At 38.1% G+C, this 19,363-nt stretch overlaps 1 protein-coding gene across 4 annotated transcripts; it reads left to right on the forward strand.

The window, feature by feature from the left end:
• Positions 1-46: 46 nt before the first annotated feature.
• LOC121298877 (iron-responsive element-binding protein 2-like) lies at positions 47-18,709 on the forward strand. 4 transcript variants are annotated; one of them, XM_041226154.1, is made up of 22 exons: positions 47-124; positions 4,756-4,851; positions 4,966-5,131; positions 7,434-7,571; positions 7,849-8,070; positions 8,253-8,322; positions 8,873-9,056; positions 9,800-9,939; positions 10,029-10,200; positions 10,405-10,505; positions 11,185-11,301; positions 11,739-11,898; positions 12,325-12,460; positions 12,795-12,879; positions 14,234-14,390; positions 14,840-14,964; positions 15,056-15,160; positions 15,789-15,931; positions 16,034-16,181; positions 16,657-16,779; positions 17,051-17,236; positions 17,612-18,709. In XM_041226154.1, exons 1-22 carry the CDS (start codon positions 58-60, stop codon positions 17,735-17,737), a joined length of 2,967 nt encoding a protein of 988 aa, XP_041082088.1. In that variant the 5' UTR covers positions 47-57; the 3' UTR covers positions 17,738-18,709. The 4 variants fall into 4 exon arrangements, with proteins under 4 accessions (XP_041082088.1, XP_041082089.1, XP_041082090.1 ...); XM_041226155.1 differs by lacking the exons at positions 16,657-16,779; positions 17,051-17,236; positions 17,612-18,709 and having other exon boundaries at positions 15,056-15,135; positions 16,034-16,125; XM_041226156.1 differs by lacking the exons at positions 14,840-14,964; positions 15,056-15,160; positions 15,789-15,931; ... (2 more) ...; positions 17,051-17,236; positions 17,612-18,709 and adding an exon at positions 13,990-14,037 and having other exon boundaries at positions 14,234-14,324.
• Positions 18,710-19,363: the final 654 nt, after the last annotated feature.

A 19,363-nucleotide genomic window follows, 5' to 3' on the forward strand; every position in this document is an offset into this window, starting at 1 on the left:
CGGATGAGCTGTGAGCACGGTGTGCGGTGATTGGTCGGGAGGCAGGGAGGTGTTGCTATGGTGGAGAGAGAGGAGTGTCTCTCTGTTTCAGATTCCGTCATGGCGCTCGCCGTACAAGCTTCAGGTAAGGGGCCTCAGCGAAATAAAATAACAAAAACCTCAAATTGGTTAGATGACCTTTGTCTTTTTTTTTTTTGTTTGTTTGTTAGTTATGAAAAAATAATTTGAATTCCATCTTTGTTCGTTCTGAACATCCTTGACAAACCGATTTTTTTTTTTGGGGGGGGGGGGGGGGGGGGTTAGTTGATTCTGTTTTTGCTTTTGATTAAAAATCATTAGTTTTAGCTGCTGCTACTGTCTATGCAATTTAAAAGTAACATGACTGAGGGTGCATAACTAACTGTATCCAGGCCAGATTTTTTCTGCAGTAAGTACTGGTGTTGACAGCTCAGCCTGGCTGTTTTTAAACTGCTGTGTGTGTATTCTTTTGTGTTGTTGACAACCGAGTTTATTTAAGGGTTTGCAGTGATTTCTCTTATGTCTGTATCTTACCTTTTTAGGTGTTGTTTTTACCTTAACCCCACGTGTACTTTTTGAACATACATCTGTATTGCAGTTGAACATATTTTAACCAGTTGAGCGTATGTTGAATTGTACAGAACTATCCGTTTCTAAGGACTCTTCTCGGTTGTCTGTGTTAGCTTTGATGTATTATGATGAAACGCTACACAACACGAATATAACTGCAGTTTGAAAGTATAGCGTTGTCTATAATGTTATTATCTTTCCACAGCACGCACTGGTGGTATGCAGTGTCTTGGATAACAAGATAAAGGAAGGGTGGATCTCCACTCTAGAAACCATTTTAGGCGTTCACAGAAACTTAAATTGTAACTTAATCCTATACCGAGTCTTCTACAATAGAAGTCTTTGATGCTAGCTAGTCTCTGTTTTATTCAGAATGAAGATGTTGATTGGGCTAGTGGTTTACATTCATTAAAGCTAGCACTTCCACCTAGTCATAGCACAGTACTGCAACTTGCAGCTGTACATGATGTACATTTAAATTATATATATATGTATTATACTAATGCATGAAACGACTTTTTTATACGTGGAAGGAATAAAGTTCTTAAATACATGAACAACACTTTTTTTAAAATCACTTTCATTTTCAACCAACTTGCTTTGGTGAAAGATTGTCATGTGTTGTCAGTATCACATGTAATCTTTGTAGTGTGCAGTTCAACATCTATATAGTTTGCAGTTATAGCAGAAGTATACAATTGTAAAACTGGGGAAAAAACAAAAATGCATATTTAATTTAAGAAAACTATAAATCTTACAATAGTTTATTTTTAGTACAATATAAACTGAGCAGTTTTATGTAGGATGAGGAGCAATGCTCCAGATAATATTTTAGGTCATTGAGTTTACCGGCCCTAAAGTGGGACTTTATCCTATCCAGCGGTGTCAGCTGTGATGTGGATGGCGTGCCTCCTCCTCCTCCTCCTCCTCCTCCCCCCCCTGTTCCTGCTGCAGGCCTGTGCTGTGTTGTGAGTTTTGCTTTCGTTTGCCACCGCAGGTCCTGCCACTTAAATCACCTGTTTGATTGTCTTCCTGGTAACACCCACATCATTGACTTCCTCCACTATAGAGGACCATATGGCCTCTTTAGTACCATAACTGATGTTGGCTGTGGCTTTTCCAAAGAACTCAATTTCATGCTGAGTGACCTCTGCTCCTCCTCAGAAAACGCATTTTCTTCTCTGTTTGCCAAGAGGACTTTGCTGCCCTTTCTCTGCCATATTTTTCTGGTTGGTTTGGTTTTCAAGCTCCACAAGTCTCATACAGCACCGACTGCTCTCTGTACTAACTCACCTCTGGGCTGTAAGTGCGATGGCTAAATAGCCCAATGCACAGGCAACACTCGTTGCGGCTCGTTATTTATGAGTTTTGAGTAATTTGCATTGCTCTTAAAGTAAGTAGCAGTTACAAGCCAAAATGATACATTTTCATGTAAGCAATGCGATAGCTTGCCAAAGTCACCACATCACTCTGCGACACAGCACTTTTAAGCACTTGCTGTTGTGAAGCAAGACCACTGTTATGCACTGCAAGTTGCCTAGTGCGTAGGGCAGATCCAGAGGGAAACTTTGCTTCATAGGTGGAATGTTGAGTTTTGTAGTGTCTCTGAATTTTGACCCGTTTTGCAATTGAAGGTGCTTCCTTGCAAATAAGGCTTCCGCTTGCGGTCAATAAGAAAAAATCCAACTCCCACCTCTCTTGAACAGGCCTGCCTTCATCTCCAATCTTTTGCTTTTTGACATTTCCTTCACTGCTTTCTGAAGTACCAGGTGATCTTTTCCACCTTCCCAGCACACGTGAAATGTGTGTTTGTTAATTATTTTATTGTTTAATTCTCACCTGCACCTGGCTACCATTGTAAATTAAAGAAAGCAGCCAGTCTGCTCAGGGTTCCTGTGTGAAGAAGCCCGCTTACTGTGTGCTCAGGATTATGAAACGTCAAAGGTACTGTGTAAAGCCTTTTTGTGTTATTTGTAAAAACTATGTGTTTTTCTTTCATTTTGTTTTAACAGGTAAACAAACAGCTTAGCTGTCCTGTTTGTTAGTTAGGTTCCAGTGTGTTTTTAGTTATTGCTTGAGTAGAGCTAGGTTTTTTGATTATTTTGTAATAATAAGAATAGAGCCTTAGCGCTTGCAAAAAAATTTCTTGTGTCCGACGTCATTTTTAATGAGGCAACGAACCCGAGTGGAAGCAGCTCAGTCACACTTGTAACAAATTGATCCATTTATTTTATTTTATCTTATTTGTCCTTTCTTTAAAACTGTATTACAACAACAGATAAGTATTCACTCTCTGTTATCACAGTAAAGTATACACTTTTTAAAGAAACAGTGTATGTTCATGTTTTGGTTTTCTATCCACCAATGAAAGAGCATTAACTCACTTCTGTTCTTAGGATTTTTTGGATGGATGAGGGGGGGCGCAGGTAGATGTGTCGTGAGCTGAGAGATTCATTCATTTTTTCGGATGGGCGAGGGGGCCGCAGGGAGACTAACACTAATTTAAAGTGTGTTTCAAAGCTCTTTTCAAAATGCGCCTAGCCTTACATCAACCCCTATGTGAGTAACATGCAGCATTACCCTAAAGTCATGAGTACTTTCATAATACTGCACCTACTTTAATGCTAAATTTTGGGGTATGCATTGACTACAGCCTTACATTTTAACTGTAATGTTACTTTGAAATGCTGTACAAAAAGTTGGTCTTACAATAAAAACAATAATTATTTTTATTTGCATTATTGACCATAAGCAATTTGCTGTGAAGCAAATAAACACAGAAAAAGGATTCCAGTGTTGCAGATGGAATATACTTAACAAAAGGCCTTCATACACATACTGTATATTTATAAAGAAACGATAATATTGTTTTACTTATTAATTTGTCTTGCTATAGCAATATAAACCGTCCAGACTCTCCAAACACAGAATATTGTGTTGATTATATACATTTACCTTCCCAAAATTCGATTGACAAATACATTGGTTGGTTAGGTTGTAACGATTGACTGTCTGGGATGCCAGGTAAATATTTAATCCACCATAATTAGTTAGTTTTCACCAAAACCAAGTTACCCCTATATCAAATATCAAGTTACCCCTACTACACCCTGTTTTAGTCGTTCTTCACCAGTCACAAACACGCATTTCAAGTGAGTAGATTCAACCATACGTGTTTTTTTTTTTTTTTTTTTTTTAATTTAAAGCAAATAGTGAGAAGTAAACGCATAACTCATTGCTTTAATTTAAACTGACCTTAGGTAATCCATGATGACTCCGAAAAGGCTTTAATATTTGACTGTAAAGACTGGGAATATCTGTAAGAGATCCAGCATTTTTTAGACTTGAACTTGCTACAAATAGTGGACGTGAATCGCATTTATTGACCTTATGAACCAAACAGAAAGGTGACGTGTTGTCCCTTGCTGGGGATGAAATCCCATGTGGAGGGGTCGTGTGCAGGGTTACACTTCAAAGCTTTTTGCATAGAGCTGAAGGAACGTTTGTCCATTGTTATGAATCTTGGCATTAGTGTTAAAAGTTATTGTAAAGATTAGATTCTGGGGATGTATGGTGGTGTTGCTTTTCATGGCCTCTGTATGCCACACTTGTATCTAGAGAATCGCTTATCAAATTTTGATTAAACATTTCATCACTAATTCTTATTCTGTATTGTTGATGTCATCATGGTCAATAACTTCAGCCTGCTGAGGGCTTTCATTTTTAATTTCCAGCTGTACTGACATGCTCGTTTTCTTTTGGTGAGTTTAGAGCTCCTGAAATGTGGGAGACTGGCACTGGCTACAGAGAGGCTACATACTGTTAGGCTCCACAAGAGTTTTGCAATCGCAACTTACCTGTTCAATCCTGAACACATCCTACCATTCAGTCCTTGGTTGATGTGGATGGATGTTGAAAGACCTACATGAGTTTTGTGAATTAGCTGCCCACTGACAGACTCCTGCTATTCCTGTATTGAACTTGATTTATTTTTAATTTATTTTTTTTTGTTGTTGGTTTTTTTTTTTTTTATAGGATATTGACAACTCTGTTTAAGTCTGGTGTACAGTATACTGAGATTTACAGTCACTCAGTGTTATCCAGAAGCGATTGTTGGAACTTATTGTTTGTGGAAGTAAGATTCTGTTTGCTGTTTTTGTTTTTCAGGGCACCCTTTCCAAGATTTAATTGAAATACTCAAAAGTGAAAAGAATGAGGACAAGAAGTTTTTTAGTCCTCAGAAGCTTAACGACCCCAGATACGGTAGGTACAGTAAACAAAAGAAAAGCATTCAATCATGCTGCTTTTTTTTTTAAGAAATTATAAAATGGGTTAAAGCTTTAAAATGTATTTATCCATGTCATTTATTTCTGGCAGAGTCCTTGCCTTTTTCAATCCGTGTGCTGCTTGAAGCAGCCATCCGGAAGTGTGATGGTTTCTATGTGAAGAAAAAGGATGTCTTGAACATTCTCAACTGGAGGCAACAGCAGAACAATGCAGAAGTACCCTTCTCTCCTGCTCGTATTCTCCTTCAGGATTTCACGTGAGTATTGCCATATAATAATAGATCTGAACTGGGGGGATGTGGCCCGTAAGCGCAGTCCCGTGTCGTTCCCACCCCCCACCCCTCCCCCGGCACCAGCGTGCACTCAGCTTGGAATTCTGTATTCCAATGTAAGGATATTCCCAGCACATACTTTATAAAGAAACATACACCATGTCAAGCTACCTACTTGTGAATTTCAATAAATTACATGTACAGACAGGATACAAATAAGGCAGCGGGTGCAGCAGTGTAAACATTTAAAGGTTTTACCTCTTTTGATAGACACTATGATATGTCAGCATTCCTGATAATGCATTATTGTAGTCACATGAAACTCTTCCCTTGTTAGACTTAGTATTTTCTTGAGTCCAGCAGTAGATTATGGGTTTTATCTATTCTAAAGGTGCTTTTATACAGTCTGTACTGCCTAATTGGGATAGTGATAGTCAAGTTTTCTGTTAAATAGGATACAACTCTGTGAGATGGTTCTTTCCAATGCTATTTATTGGCAGGTAGTATATTCTTAAGAGCAATAAATTGAAGGACCTCCAAAAGCTGTGTCCTATCATAATGTACAAACCCATTTTTAATATCGCTCTCTGAAAACGATGGTGGATTTACATATTACAACAAGCCGAAAATAGACCACATTCCGGACAGTTCAAAGTTCATAAATCATGTTTGTTCAACATGAGCAAAGGATTCAATACTTGGAATCTCTTCTTAGAAAGATGGTATTTATTAAGCATGCAACCAAAATAAGTTTGAAAATCACACAAAAGTTACACAATTAATGTCACATTAAAAGCATTACAATGAGAACTAAGGTTTAAAACAACAATTTACCAAAGAAGTACTAGTACATACTGACACAACAAGGGGTCACACAATACCCGAATAGATAGTTAAGAGTATTTTTACCTAGCCTGAAAAGCAGTCGCTTTCAGCGTTCCGTTACCTTGTGTTTCTCTGAGTGTCTGGGCTCCCATCCTTGATGGATAAATACTTAGAGCTGAGGGCTCCAGGTGCAGTCTTGTAGTTGTCTGAGCGGATAGGAGAGGGTGCTATCGCAGGTCTGGGACGGCAAGGAGCTGGGGCTAAAGCAGGGGGGTTTTATACTTTTCAAACAAAGAGATTATTTGAGTTTCCCGCTGCATGCTCCGATTGGCTATTTTGTAGCGAATGGGCTTGCAGTCTTGATTGATTGCTCCCCCCTTCCTCTGTCTGATTTAGTTTATTATCATAATCTGGAAAGGGTAAACTTTTAAAAACGTGCAGAACTTTTTCTATCAGATTTTGTTCTGAATTCCCGTTATTTTTACCATAAGAAATTACATTTCTTTAGACACCAAACATGTCTGGTTGTGACTTTGGTTGGACCTTGCAAACAGTTTAATTCTCTTAGAGATTTATTACCTGGGTTATTCTATACTTGTTAGGCAATTTAAGAATAAAAACGCTTGCATCGTTTACTCATAGTGATATTAAATCAATATGATGTGAAATTTGTCTTAAATCTTTTAAGCTATTTTTCTCTCTCTTCAGACTCCTGTGCTAAACCACCCCTCTCGCTAGATGGGTTAATTAAATCACAGAGACGGGTTTGATTAGCCTTTTGTTTCTTGAGTGCCTGGTGCATTCAAGGTGTTAGGTTGATCGTTATCTCTAGGCAAAGCCAGACAAATTAGATTAAATTTCATTCATTGTAGATTCCTGATAATATAGTAGCATAAAAACATAATATAAGAAAGTCCATGACATTTGCAATATATTTGTGATGGCAGTGTCTATAGAACCTACATGTCATTTCATTAGGATACAGTATTTTTAAATAATGAACGGAGATCGCTTTTCGCTTTTTTGCTGTTGTAAAGAAAGTTGTCGTGTGAACATCGCAGGTGCGATTTTATTTTGTTTAGGAATAAAAAAGAAAAAAACACTGACTCGTATTTTAAATTATGCATTGAACATTTAATCGTGATGTCATTGTTTTTCTTTTCGTTAAGAATCAAAGTGTGCCTAAGGTCATCTCAATTGCCTCTCGTTTAATTGGGTCAGCTACTTATTTGGGATATTTTTCCTTCTCCCGAGACATCCCAATAAAGTGGCACCGGCTGTAGTCTCTGATCGTATCTCGGAAACCAGCAAGACACTTCATAAGCTGCGTTTTATTTTGCCACATGTTTTTTTTGTATTTCATATATACAAACTATGAGGTGTCATTTCCCCTTTTCACTTTTTTTAGGACGTGTTGCGTACAGTTTAAAGTGTGGGTGGTGATGTTTTTCTTTTGTTTTAGGGGTATTCCAGCACTGGTGGATTTTGCTGCCATGAGAGATGCAGTGAAGAAACTCGGAGGGGATCCTTATCAGGTTAACCCACTGTGCCCAACTGATCTCATTGTAGACCATTCATTGCAAATCGACTTCAGTAAATGGTAATGTAATTGTTGTTTGCGTGCAATATATTTCTAATGTTTTTCATCTATTCTCTGCTGCTTTTATAAATACTTTGTATTCAGTGCTATTCTCTATACAGTCCTCAAGTAATATTTTACAAATAAAGAAATGTTTTCAGCTTATCTATGCACAATTTCCTTTTTGGAGAATCAAAGTATAATCACAGCTGAAAGGATGTTCCCTGCATCCTGTGCAAGAAACAGCTGTGCTGTGCTGTGCTGTGCTGTGTCTGTTAAATATGTTGCTCTATTACAGTGCAATTCAGAATGCCCCAAACCCTGGAGGAGGTGAGAAGCCGGGATCAGCTGCTAAGTCTTCTCCTGCCAAATCACAGCCACGCAGCTCCCATTGTGGAGGGCAGGGAGGCTGTAAAAGATCATGTAATGAAGAGCCAAGCACTGATACGCCAGGCAGAGCTGCTGTCCAGATTGAAAACTCACCAGTACTCTGCCCTTTCCATCTTCAGCCTGTGTCTGAGTATGATCACTGCTTCCTACATTTACATTGCCATTAGTTTTGATAGCTTTTCATGAATCCCATTTTTCTTTTTTCTAAATTGTTGGTTTATTACAGGCCAGGCATTTACACTGTAGACGCTCATTTTCTCATTTTGTGTTTCAGTAGATTTGTATTTAATTCCATTTTTGTCTTGATCAAAGGCCAGAAACAGCATTAAAGAGCCAAGATGCTGAATTCAACAGGAATAAAGAAAGGCTCCAGTTTTTTAAGGTATGTTTGTAACTGATTTACATGGTATATTTTCTTTGCACCCTCGTTGTAACTATTTACAGTACAGGGATTGAAAGCTTGCACGATTTCAGGGTTATTAAGTTTCCACCATTCAATATAGAACTTTTAATGACATTTACAATTGAGTGATTTTTTTTTTCTGAGATGCCTTTTTTGTGTGTAAAACTGCTTTTGCTTGCTAAAAATTGTTTATCTTGTGAACCAAGAGGTTTTCCCCCAAAAGTCTCATAATGGCCTGACACTGTAATCAACCAGTGCACAGACGTTCAGAGCGTTTTTATAATTGCTTGCCATTATTTTTGTATAAAACCAGCTGTTTATTTGATTTATACATAAGTGCAAACTGTGAGGATAGGTTTGCTAGGTGTAATGTCAACAGAAATAAAAATAGGAGCAGTTGTATTTAAAGTTGTGTGATTTATACAGAATTTCTACTTAAACACCTTTAGTACAATGTAGTCCAGTACATTTCTGTGCTGGTGAGGTTTGAAGTAAATAACTAGTGTTTCACTTTCATTCTTTCCCACAGTGGTGCTCTAAAGTCTTTAAAAATGTGACGGTGATACCCCCTGAGACTGGGGTTGTGCACCAGGTGAATCTAGAGTACTTATCCCACATTGTGTGTGATAATGGTGGCTTTTTGTACCCTGATAGTGTGGTGGGTACAGACTCGCATACCACTATGATTAACGGCCTAGGAATATTAGGATGGGGTAAGTATCATTTAAAACTTTTTTTTTTTTTCTGATTGACTATATACAGTGCCTATAGAAAGTCTACACCCCCTTGAACTTTTTTCACATTTTGTTGTTTCATGCATTTAAATGAGGATTTTTTTCCAATTATCTACACACCATACTCGACACAGTTAAGGGGAAAAAAGATTTTGTTGAAAAAAATTATATGTTAAAAATATAAAACTGAAAGATCATAATTGGATAAGTCTCCACCCCCCCTGAGTTAATACTTGGTGGAAGCACCTTTGGCAGCAATTTCAGCTGTGAATCTGTTGGGATAGGTCGCTACCAACTTAAGAACATTTACCTTTTTGTTCCTTAGCCACTCCAGTGTAGCTTTGGCTGTGTGCTTTGGGTCGTTGTCATGCTGAAAGGTGAACTTCTGTCCCAGTTTCAAGTTTCTATAGGCACTGTGTGTGTGTGTGTGTGTGTGTGTGTGTGTGTGTGTGTGTGTGTGTGTGTGTGTGTGTGTGTGTGTGTGTGTGTGTGTGTGTGTGGTGTGTGTGTGTGTGTGTGTGTGTGTGTGTGTGTGTGTGTGTGTGTGTGTGTTGTGTGTGTGTGTGTGTGTGTGTGTGTGTGTGTGTGTGTGTGTGTGTCTCTTTCTCTCTCTCTCATATATATAAATATAAATATACAGAATTTTAGTGTTGACCCTGGGTACGAGCCCTCATGTAATGATAAGCAAATGCTTGCTGCTAACAATTTCTCCTCTATTTTAGGGGTTGGAGGTATTGAATCAGAAGCTGTTATGCTGGGCCAGCCTGTCTCTTTGACATTGCCCCAAGTGGTTGGGTGCAAGCTTGTTGGATTCATAAGCACACTAGCCACATCAATAGATATTGTCTTAGGCATTACTAAGGTAGGCAGATTATTGTGATATTAGATCTTAGTTCTTTTGGTTTTTGTATTTCTTTCTGGTCTTCATACATTTTTATTTTCTATTTCCAGCACCTTAGACAAGCAGGAGTTGCTGGTAAATTTGTGGAGTTCTTTGGGCCAGGGGTTTCGCAGCTGTCTGCCGGAGACAGGACTACAATCGCCAACATGTGCCCTGAGTACAGTGCCACTGTGAGCTTTTTCCCGGTCGATGAAGTTACACTTAAGCACCTAAAACAGACAAGTAAGAAACCCATCATTATATGAACACAATCTAAATATGTTTTTGTAAACCCATCGATATTTTAGTGGCGATATCTCTTAAACCAGTTCAGATGTCCCCAGGGATGCATGCTTTTAATAGACTTCATTGAAATAATCTTTTTTGTCTATTTTAGAATGAGTAGGAAATTTGTACTGCAGTTTTATTTTTTCTCTTTGTTTTTAGACTTTGATGAAGAGAAACTTGATATAATAGAAACCTATCTTAAAGCTGTCAAATTATTCAGAAGTTACCAGAATCCATCAGAAGATCCGGAATATTCACAGGTGAGGGTTTTAGGTTTTTAGAAGGAAATTGGTTTTATTTGGATTTATCACCCAACAAAGTAAGAAATAAATGCCCTGGTTGTGAGTTTGCATAATATGTCTGTATAATGTTGGTTCAGTTGGTTTTGCAATAGAACATGTAGCTCTGTGGATTTAAATTATTGTTCATGTGACTAATGCCCTTGTCATTTATAAACCCAAGTGCTGTTCAAGGAGCCTGAATCTCACCGCTGGCTTTGTGTCACTGAATGCAAACTGGGTGGGCCTGGTGATTTCCTAAAGACCAGCATACATGACAAAACATGTTCTTAAATCTTTTTCCAGATTATCATTCCTGTTATACAGTCCAAAAATTGAATTTACATTTTAATATTGAATTGAGTTACTGTCTCTGGTATAATGGGTTGCACATATCTGTGTAAGGCTTAGGCAGTGTCATAAAACATTGTGAAAGCATGGTACAACATGATAAAGTGCATACAGGGGTGATAAAGCATATTAAGAAACATGAAGGAATTTTTATGTTACAAAATATAGCTCCGGTTTACAATTCCAGGTTCAAAGAACAAGTCCATTGTGGATCTATCTACTTCTTATTAACAGCAATGTTTAAGATTGTTGTCTTGAAAAAATGCCAGGAATCAATGAATGGACTCAGTTCTCTCTTCCGTTGCATTAGGTTGTAGAAATAAATCTAAGCTCAATCATTCCACATGTGAGCGGTCCTAAGAGACCCCAGGACAGGGTAGCAGTAACTGACACGAAGAAGGATTTTCAGAAGTGCTTAAAGGAAAAGGTAAGCGGAACTGGGTTTATGTTGTACAGTGTCATTTGGAAGTGCTTTAATTCAGTGCTGCACTTCCCATTAAAGGAACACATCCAGCACAGGTGAGTTGCTTCTGGGTGTTTGAGTCCTTGTAGGAAAAACAATTCAGAATGTTACTTTTTTTGTTTTGTTTTTAAACAATCACTTGGATTTATGTCATATCCTTTATTTAACCACTGGACCACCAAGCCTCCTCCGTCATTAGTGGGAGTGTTGCATTGAATTATCTGCAAGGAGCCTTCGATTTAAATGTTCTTCACTAACAGCTTAAAGTAAAGTACCATTAAAAAGTTTAATTCACCTTTACTATAATGTTAATGATCTAAAACTCTTGTTCTGTATTGATTCACCCCAATACATATACTGTACTAATGTGTTTAATCAGCTAATTCTGCATTTATTTTCAGATTGGTTTCAAGGGGTTTCACATTCCTGCTGAAAAACAAAATGAAGTTATTCCTTTCATGCACAAAGGAACAGAGTATAAACTTGCCCATGGTTCTGTTGTAATAGCTGCAGTGATCAGCTGTACAAACAACTGCAATCCATCTGTCATGCTGGCTGCAGGTGAGAGTCAGTGGTTTAAGTATTACCTGTTGACATACAGTAGGATACTATATTTGCACTTTCAATACCAATTTATAAAACATTTGAGATATGGGACTGTATTAAAAACATATCTGGTGCCTTTTTCCTGTGGTTATATATCACATTTGCCCATTACTCAGATTTACTGTAAACTGTTCACATATATTCCAGGATTCACTTTGCTTAGTTGAAGGATTCTCATGTAGTACAAGTTATTGGTTTGGCAAAGCTGCTGTTGCTTTCCTTAATCACTGAGTTATTTAAAGCACCTTGACCTCCAGCCTAATGTGGCTGCATTTACATTCTGCTTGTATGTAGAAGCAGCATTCTAAAGATAACATTAATTATTGTGTAACTGCAGGTACCTGTTTTGACAGCTGACAGTTGTTCTTGTGTTTGTTTCAGGTCTATTGGCTAAAAAGGCAGTGGAGGCAGGCCTGGTTGTTCAGCCTTACATAAGGACAAGTCTGTCGCCTGGAAGTGGAATGGTTACACACTACATTAGTGCCAGTGGCGTTTTACCTTACCTTAGTCAGCTGGGGTAGGTATTGGCTTTGCTACAGAGACTGCAGAAAGTAATGTGCTGTGGAATTCAAATGCCTAGTTTAATGGTTCTTCAGAGTTTGCCCCCAAAAATATTGGGGCTGTTCTTGTTTTATGTATCCTCCTGTATTGGGGGTGTATAGTGGAGGTATGCTGCATGTACGAATGCTTCCCTTTTGGCTAGCTCTTGAAAACCATTCTTCAAATTTGGATGAAACTTGGTCCTGGCATTCACATATTGTAATTTCACTGACATTTTTAAATTAATTATTTTTGAATAGTTCCTTGTGTACCTATAGTACTGTTTTTTTCATTATTTCCTTTTTCCGCAGGTTCGAGGTTATTGGTTATGGATGTGAAACCTGCGTTGGAAATACTGCTCCTCTTCCAGAGGCTGTTGTAGATGCTATTAAACAGGTTAGGCTTTTAAACCTATTTTTAATCTTATTGTTCAGGTAACAAATGGGCAATAACACTAAACAAACTCATCTTGTACGAGATACACAGAATACATTTTCTTAACTCGTATTATCTTTGTGTCAGTGGTTTTTCATTCTTTTGAAGATATGCAAATACAGTGCACTCCATTTATAAGAATCGCATCCATCCCGAGTGTTTTGATTCTTAAAAACGGACCGATATGATTACTATGGTACAGAGTTACGCTTAGTTTGAATAAGAGCTTGTTCCCTGGCTGCAGTGTAACGAGTTAGATGTTAATGGTGCTAAATCACTGAGGATAATACATCAGAAAAAGTCATTGTAGGTAAGCAGCTTGTTATATGATCAGGATTGTGTACTCAGGGCTGCATTATCCTATTTTACTGCAGTATACATGAGAAGCGATCATGTCATGAGGGTGCCTAGTTTAACTGCCATGCTATGTCACGTGTAATGGCCTTTGAATTAATGACATTGCAGTATTTTACTGTCGTGACTACCACTGCATTTAAACATGTGTGGCTTACTTATTTTCTGTTGCGATGCAAATCTAGGTTTTTCATTAAGCGGAGCTGCAAAGTTCTGCAATCCCCCCCTTCACCACGCCGCGATCCCACTCCCTCTACATGCATATCACACAATAAAACTGCTGTACTCGGTATGTATTCAATGAACGTGTATTCTCTTTATTGAAAGAAGTTTTCACTGACAAGAACACAAAAAAAACAACCTGCACAATGCAGTGGCACAGTCATGTTTGATTACAAACAGTGCAGTATTTCCTGCATAATTGCACTATCCAAGCTGCGTATGTGCCTAATCACATGAGATGTGATCAAATTCAAGAACAGCTTTATTGGCTGTACACGTCATTGCACTTGATCCCGTATTGCATGTAGTCAGTTTGCCCCGAAATGATTCTTGATTCTTACAAGTGGAGTATTTTACATTGTTTAATATAGGAATGATTTTGTCCCAGTGGTTTTAATCACTATATGGAGTTGATTCTTATATAAGTGATTCTTAGAAACGGAGTGCACTGTATTTCAAATACAACACTATTGATGCATTGACTGTCACTTCCAGGTATATGTGCTGTAGTTAACATGGACTGGGAGCAGCTAGACCAATGGGGTGAGTTTGAACTACAGCACAGTGAGTGATTAGGACCCAGAAAGCAGCAGAAGCCTTCCATCTATAGTGTTGCATTTAAAATATCTGCATGTTTTTTCAATAATGCAGTAAACTGCCAAAACAGTGTTTTAATACCCCTCTTTATCGGTTATGTCTTCTTTTAATACAAAACCTGATTCTTGTGCTTTCCTTGCAGGGTGATTTGGTAGCATGTGGAGTGTTGTCTGGCAACCGGAACTTTGAAGGGCGTCTGTGTGACAGTGTGCGTGCCAACTACCTTGCCTCGCCACCACTAGTGGTAGCGTATGCCATAGCTGGTACTGTTAGTATAGACTTTGAAACTGAACCTTTGGGTAAGTACTGTTATGTTAAGCCTTCGTTTGAATAATTGTGCTAGTGCTAAATATGTAGTTCTTAAAACAAACACACTTTATACGCAGAAACTTATTTTAAAACCTTTCTGACATCATTATTTTTAATTGATTAATTTTCCAGTTCAGCTAAAACTGTGACACTGGTATTGGTTAAAGAGAACACAGCAAACTGCATTAATTATAGAACTGCATTTGTTAGTCTCCAAATCCACAGTAGCCAGTTGCTCAGTTTCCCCTCATAAAATCATTCACTTTAAAAATCAACAAAGTATTCATAACGTAAACCAAATTGGAAATTCAGTGTTTCAGTTGCGTTTGTGTGACTAGTTTGCATCAGCTTTTATATACCGTAATGTGGCATTGTGTTGGTATCGGGCACAAATGGTTGCAGAATCATTCAGGTGTTTTTTCTTTCATTTTTCTTTCAGGTGTAAATTCAGAAGGCAGAGCAGTGTATTTGCGTGATATCTGGCCCACCCGTGACGATCTACAGCAGGCTGAAGAGCAGACAGTCATCCCGTCCATGTTTAAACAACTGAAAGACAGAATAGAGGTTAGCGTTAGACAAAGCTGTCTGGGTCTTTATCACATCTAACACTTCAGAGTTGTGTAAACTGACCTTTGCATTTGTGTTTTATTTACAGAAAGAAAACAAACAATGGAATAGTCTTGAAGCCCCAGAATCTGTTTTGTTCCCATGGGACCCCAAATCTACATATATTAGGTGTCCTTCATTTTTTCATAATCTTGTAAGTGTTATTATTATGACTGCTGCAAACCGTAAACAGTAGCATTAAGCCCAGTGTAATATTAGTGCTAGGACTTTTTTTTTTTTTTTTTACCTTTTTTTAACACAATTTAAACCTATTTTAAATATTCTTTAATTTTAAATTAGTGAAATACAATGTCATGTGCCATGTTACAGTAAAAAAAATAAAAATCTCTTGGGAATAAAATTAACCTAGAACCCAATCAAATAACTTGTTAATGAAAGGAGAGAACATTCCCTGTACAATAATGTGTGTGATTTTTTTTTTCAGACTTCATTTGTGCATGTCTTTCATAGCCGTTTGTCATTTTTGACACCAAGTACATTTAGTTTGAATATGTGAATGAATATTTGTCCCAGCACTAATTAATATATGATAGATAGTCTTCAGGAAGTGCAGCATCATTATTACAATTGTGTAGACATGAACATTTGTGTGTAGTTTCTAGTATTTATGCAGTGTATTTTGTTTCACCTGTCTCTGTTGTATATGATTGTATTGAGGTTTATACCTCGTGTGCTTTATTTAAATTGTACCGTAAGCCTGATGACGTCATTCTTATTATAACATTATGAAATGGCTAAAATTCTATAAAAAACCATTTCAGACCAAAGAGCCAGTGTTCCCTCAGTCCATCGAGAATGCCCATGTCTTGCTGTTTTTGGGTGATGTGGTTACAACGGATCACATCTCACCTGCTGGAAGTATTGCCCGGGTCAGTGCTGCTGCTAAGTACCTGATAAGCAAACGGTAAGGATTCTGAAGAAAATGGATGGATATATGTTTTATACATTATCTTTTAGGCTTGATAAAGACTTTGGCAATAAAACTTTCTCGAATTATCTCTTCCAGACTCACACCTCGAGAATTCAACTCGTACGGAGCTCGCAGGGGAAACGATGCGGTGATGACAAGGGGTACATTTGCCAGCATCAAGTTGTTCAACCGGTTTATTGGAAAAACAGCACCGAAAACTGTGCACATACCATCAGGGCAAACTGTAAGTGTGCTTGCACTCTAATGTTTCTTTAACACTGTGTGTTGGATGTGGTTTCTTTGTTTGCCTCCCAGGAAGTTTATTATGGCTTTACTTCCTTTTAATTTCACCCCATGTCTTCTCCAGGTGAAATGACCCAGGGAGTGTACTGCTAACGCACCCCGTTTTAGCTACAAATACTTTTGGCTATAACCGTTAGGCTTACCCCACCTCACAGTTCCATTTCAGTTTATTGGTACATTGCTGCTCTTTGCTTTGTGTCAACACCATCAGTCATGCAAATTATAATTGGTTAAGTAGATTGAGTCTTCTGTAATGGGGGGCCATGAGGGGGGTTGTCTGAGGATATCATCCAAATTAGTTATCAGACAGTGTCTATGGGAACCTGCTAACTTTTGTGAGTGGTGTCCCCTTTAGTACATGATTTTTTTTTTTAAGTAATCCTGTGATTTGACTGCAGTTTCCTTCTTTGCTGTAGGTGGACGTGTATGAGGCAGCAGACAGGTATCGGAGGGATGGGATCCAGCTGATTATTCTGGCAGGAAAGCAGTACGGCTCTGGAAACTCTCGAGATTGGGCTGCCAAAGGACCTTATCTACTGGTAAGTATCTACCAGTTGTTCATGCTCATTGCAAGGCTAGTGCATTCACAATTTCTTGTTTAATTTAGTAGTAATTTTGTATTAAATAATTTCCTACAAAATCATTTAAACTAGATTTTGGAAGACATTTTCTTTAGTCCAAATTTGTATGCAATGTTTATTAAACATATTTGTCCCTGATGAAGGAATTTAGAAAGGAATGCATTGTTTGGCGTGTAGTCCTAGTCAGCAGTTTTGTTTCTCGGAGTTAAATGGTTTGTATTATTTTCAGGGTGTAAAGGCTGTGATTGCAGAGAGCTTTGAAAAGATGCACAGGAACCATCTGGTTGGGATTGGGATTGCTCCTCTTCAGTTCCTTCCAGGAGAAAATGCTGACACGTTGGGACTTTCTGGCAAGGAGAAGTATTCTTTAACAATCCCTGAAGACCTTTCGCCACGACATGAACTAACTGTAAAGGTGCGTAAGCCCACATTCATTAAATGCCATGCCTTTAAATACTTTTTGAAGAGCAGCGGTACAACTGAATTGAACTGTATTGATGTTCTTCCCGAGTATAAGCTCAGCTGCTCTAGTTCTTGTTATAAGTGTATTTGCCAGATTTGAATTCTGCCTGTTAACTGTAACCTAAATACATATTGTAGTGTGTGTGGGGTGCTATTAAAAAATGTCATGCTGCAATGATTTGAAAGCACAGTACTTCCTTTGTCGAAAGAGCCTCTGTATTGAGCCATTAAAACACTCTAGGTTATGAACTCAAACATTTTCTCATGGCTTTGTTGGAGGGTAGTTTGTAACCTATAATTAACAATTGTTTTTCTTTCTTTGTTTCAGACAAGCACAGGAAAGACTTTCAATGTTCTTGCTCTTTTTGAAAATGAAATGGACATTGCATTTTTTAAGCATGGAGGGATCCTTAAGTATGTAGCGCGCAACATCTTGTTACAACAGTCGCCTTGATGTTAAGTACCACAGCCTTGAACCGCAACAAGCATGATGTTGTCACTACTGAGTTAATAGTGAAGTATTATGCAAATCATCGCGTATTGTTCTAAATGTGTTTTCTTCTTCTTGCCCTCTATATAAAGAAATATAGTAAGGAAAATAAATATAACTGCCATTGTTCAGCAATCGATTCCAGGTGCTGTGCACACAGTAAAACCTGGAATGGTTCAAACTGTTCTGCAATGGGAGTTTTATTTCTACTCCTGCTAGGTAATGTTAACAAGCATAACTGAAAGTCATACTGTTGTGCTGGAAAGCAAATGTAAGCACATACGTCTGCCATCAACACAACAGAAAGGAGGAGGAATGTTGTTGCCGATTGAAAAATGACCGTGCTTGCGTCTTTTTTCAGTAGTGTACTGGTATGATTGGTATTACAATTTGTATGGATGCTTTTTTTGTACTTGGCCAATTTTATGTTTGTTTCTAAATGTACACTTGCCATTGAAGAAAATTGACTAGCATCTGTATAATTAACAGAATGGGCTGAATAGACGAACTGCTCAAAGAGTGTGTCCAATCATCTGTATTTGAGGGTGTATAAATTGAATCTACTGGTGCATTCAAGTTTTTAAAGTCTTGCAAGTGACCTAAATTGTAGACATAGAGTTGTAGTTTCATGTTTAGAATTGATGGCACTTAATAAATTAAAGAACCTGGTAACAGTATAACATAAAAAGTGAGGCTGATTTCAGTTGCTACTGAAGAGTTAAACAATCTAATAGGAGACCTGCTTATTACTGTAGTAGGTTTTAAGTTGTAGCTGCGCAGAGCTTGATATTAAAAGTATCCCGTATCCCATTTGTTTCCTTGTTGCCTTCCCACATTCTCTTTTTTAATATGACAACCTCTTTAGAATAAAGTATTTTGTTTTAATCTGCTGATTTAAAAATAAATAAACAGATAACACAGTGTAACATTTTTTTTTTTTTTTTTGGTTCCTGGGTAGTAAGTGTTATTTTCTAATTGCTTATGCCTCAAAAGTATAGAAAATGGCTATTATTCCCCACAAACTTTGCTTTTGTGACCAGGACAGTGATATTTTGAAATTTACCTATTTTCCAGAACATTCCAGATAGATTCAGTGCTGAGTAAACTTGGAGTAACTTCTAGAACTTTCCAGTAATATAAATAGTAGTATAAATACAGGGGCCTACCAGTTCAGTTTAGTTCCGGCTGCCTAAGTGGATACATATCTGCATTTTTCTGAGATGGCATCAAGAGGCTGCAATGGTGGCATTCCTGATGGGTCTCCAAGGCAGTTTTACCAAGTTTCCCTGCTATCTTTGCCTTTGGGACATCAGGGACACCAAGGCGCACTACCACAGGTGGGACTGGCCACAGCGGACCGAGTTCTCTGTGGGGAGGAGCAACGTCAAGTGGTTGCCACTGGTGGACCCCCGGAAGGTGCAGATGCCACCACTGCACATCAAATTGGGCCTTATGAAACAATTTGTCAGAGCTCTAGATAAGGAGTCGGCAGCCTTCAAGTACCTTCAAGACTTCTTCCCTAAGCTGTCTGAGGCAAAGGTCAAAGCCGGTGTCTTCGTCGGACCACAGATAAAGAAGATCCTGGAGTGC

This window comes from Polyodon spathula, chromosome 24, assembly GCF_017654505.1.
Source record: "Polyodon spathula isolate WHYD16114869_AA chromosome 24, ASM1765450v1, whole genome shotgun sequence".
NCBI classification, from domain to species: domain Eukaryota; kingdom Metazoa; phylum Chordata; class Actinopteri; order Acipenseriformes; family Polyodontidae; genus Polyodon; species Polyodon spathula.

Excerpts from the sequence above, each read along its gene's own strand:
- LOC121298877 (XM_041226154.1), top strand. The coding sequence starts at position 58 with ATGGTGGAGAGAGAGGAGTGTCTCTCTGTTTCAGATTCCGTCATGGCG. Across the intron at positions 5,132-7,433 it reads ATTCTCCTTCAGGATTTCAC|GGGTATTCCAGCACTGGTGG; the intron begins GTGAGTATTGCC and ends CTTTTGTTTTAG. Across the intron at positions 15,161-15,788 it reads CTTCATTTTTTCATAATCTT|ACCAAAGAGCCAGTGTTCCC; the intron begins GTAAGTGTTATT and ends AAACCATTTCAG.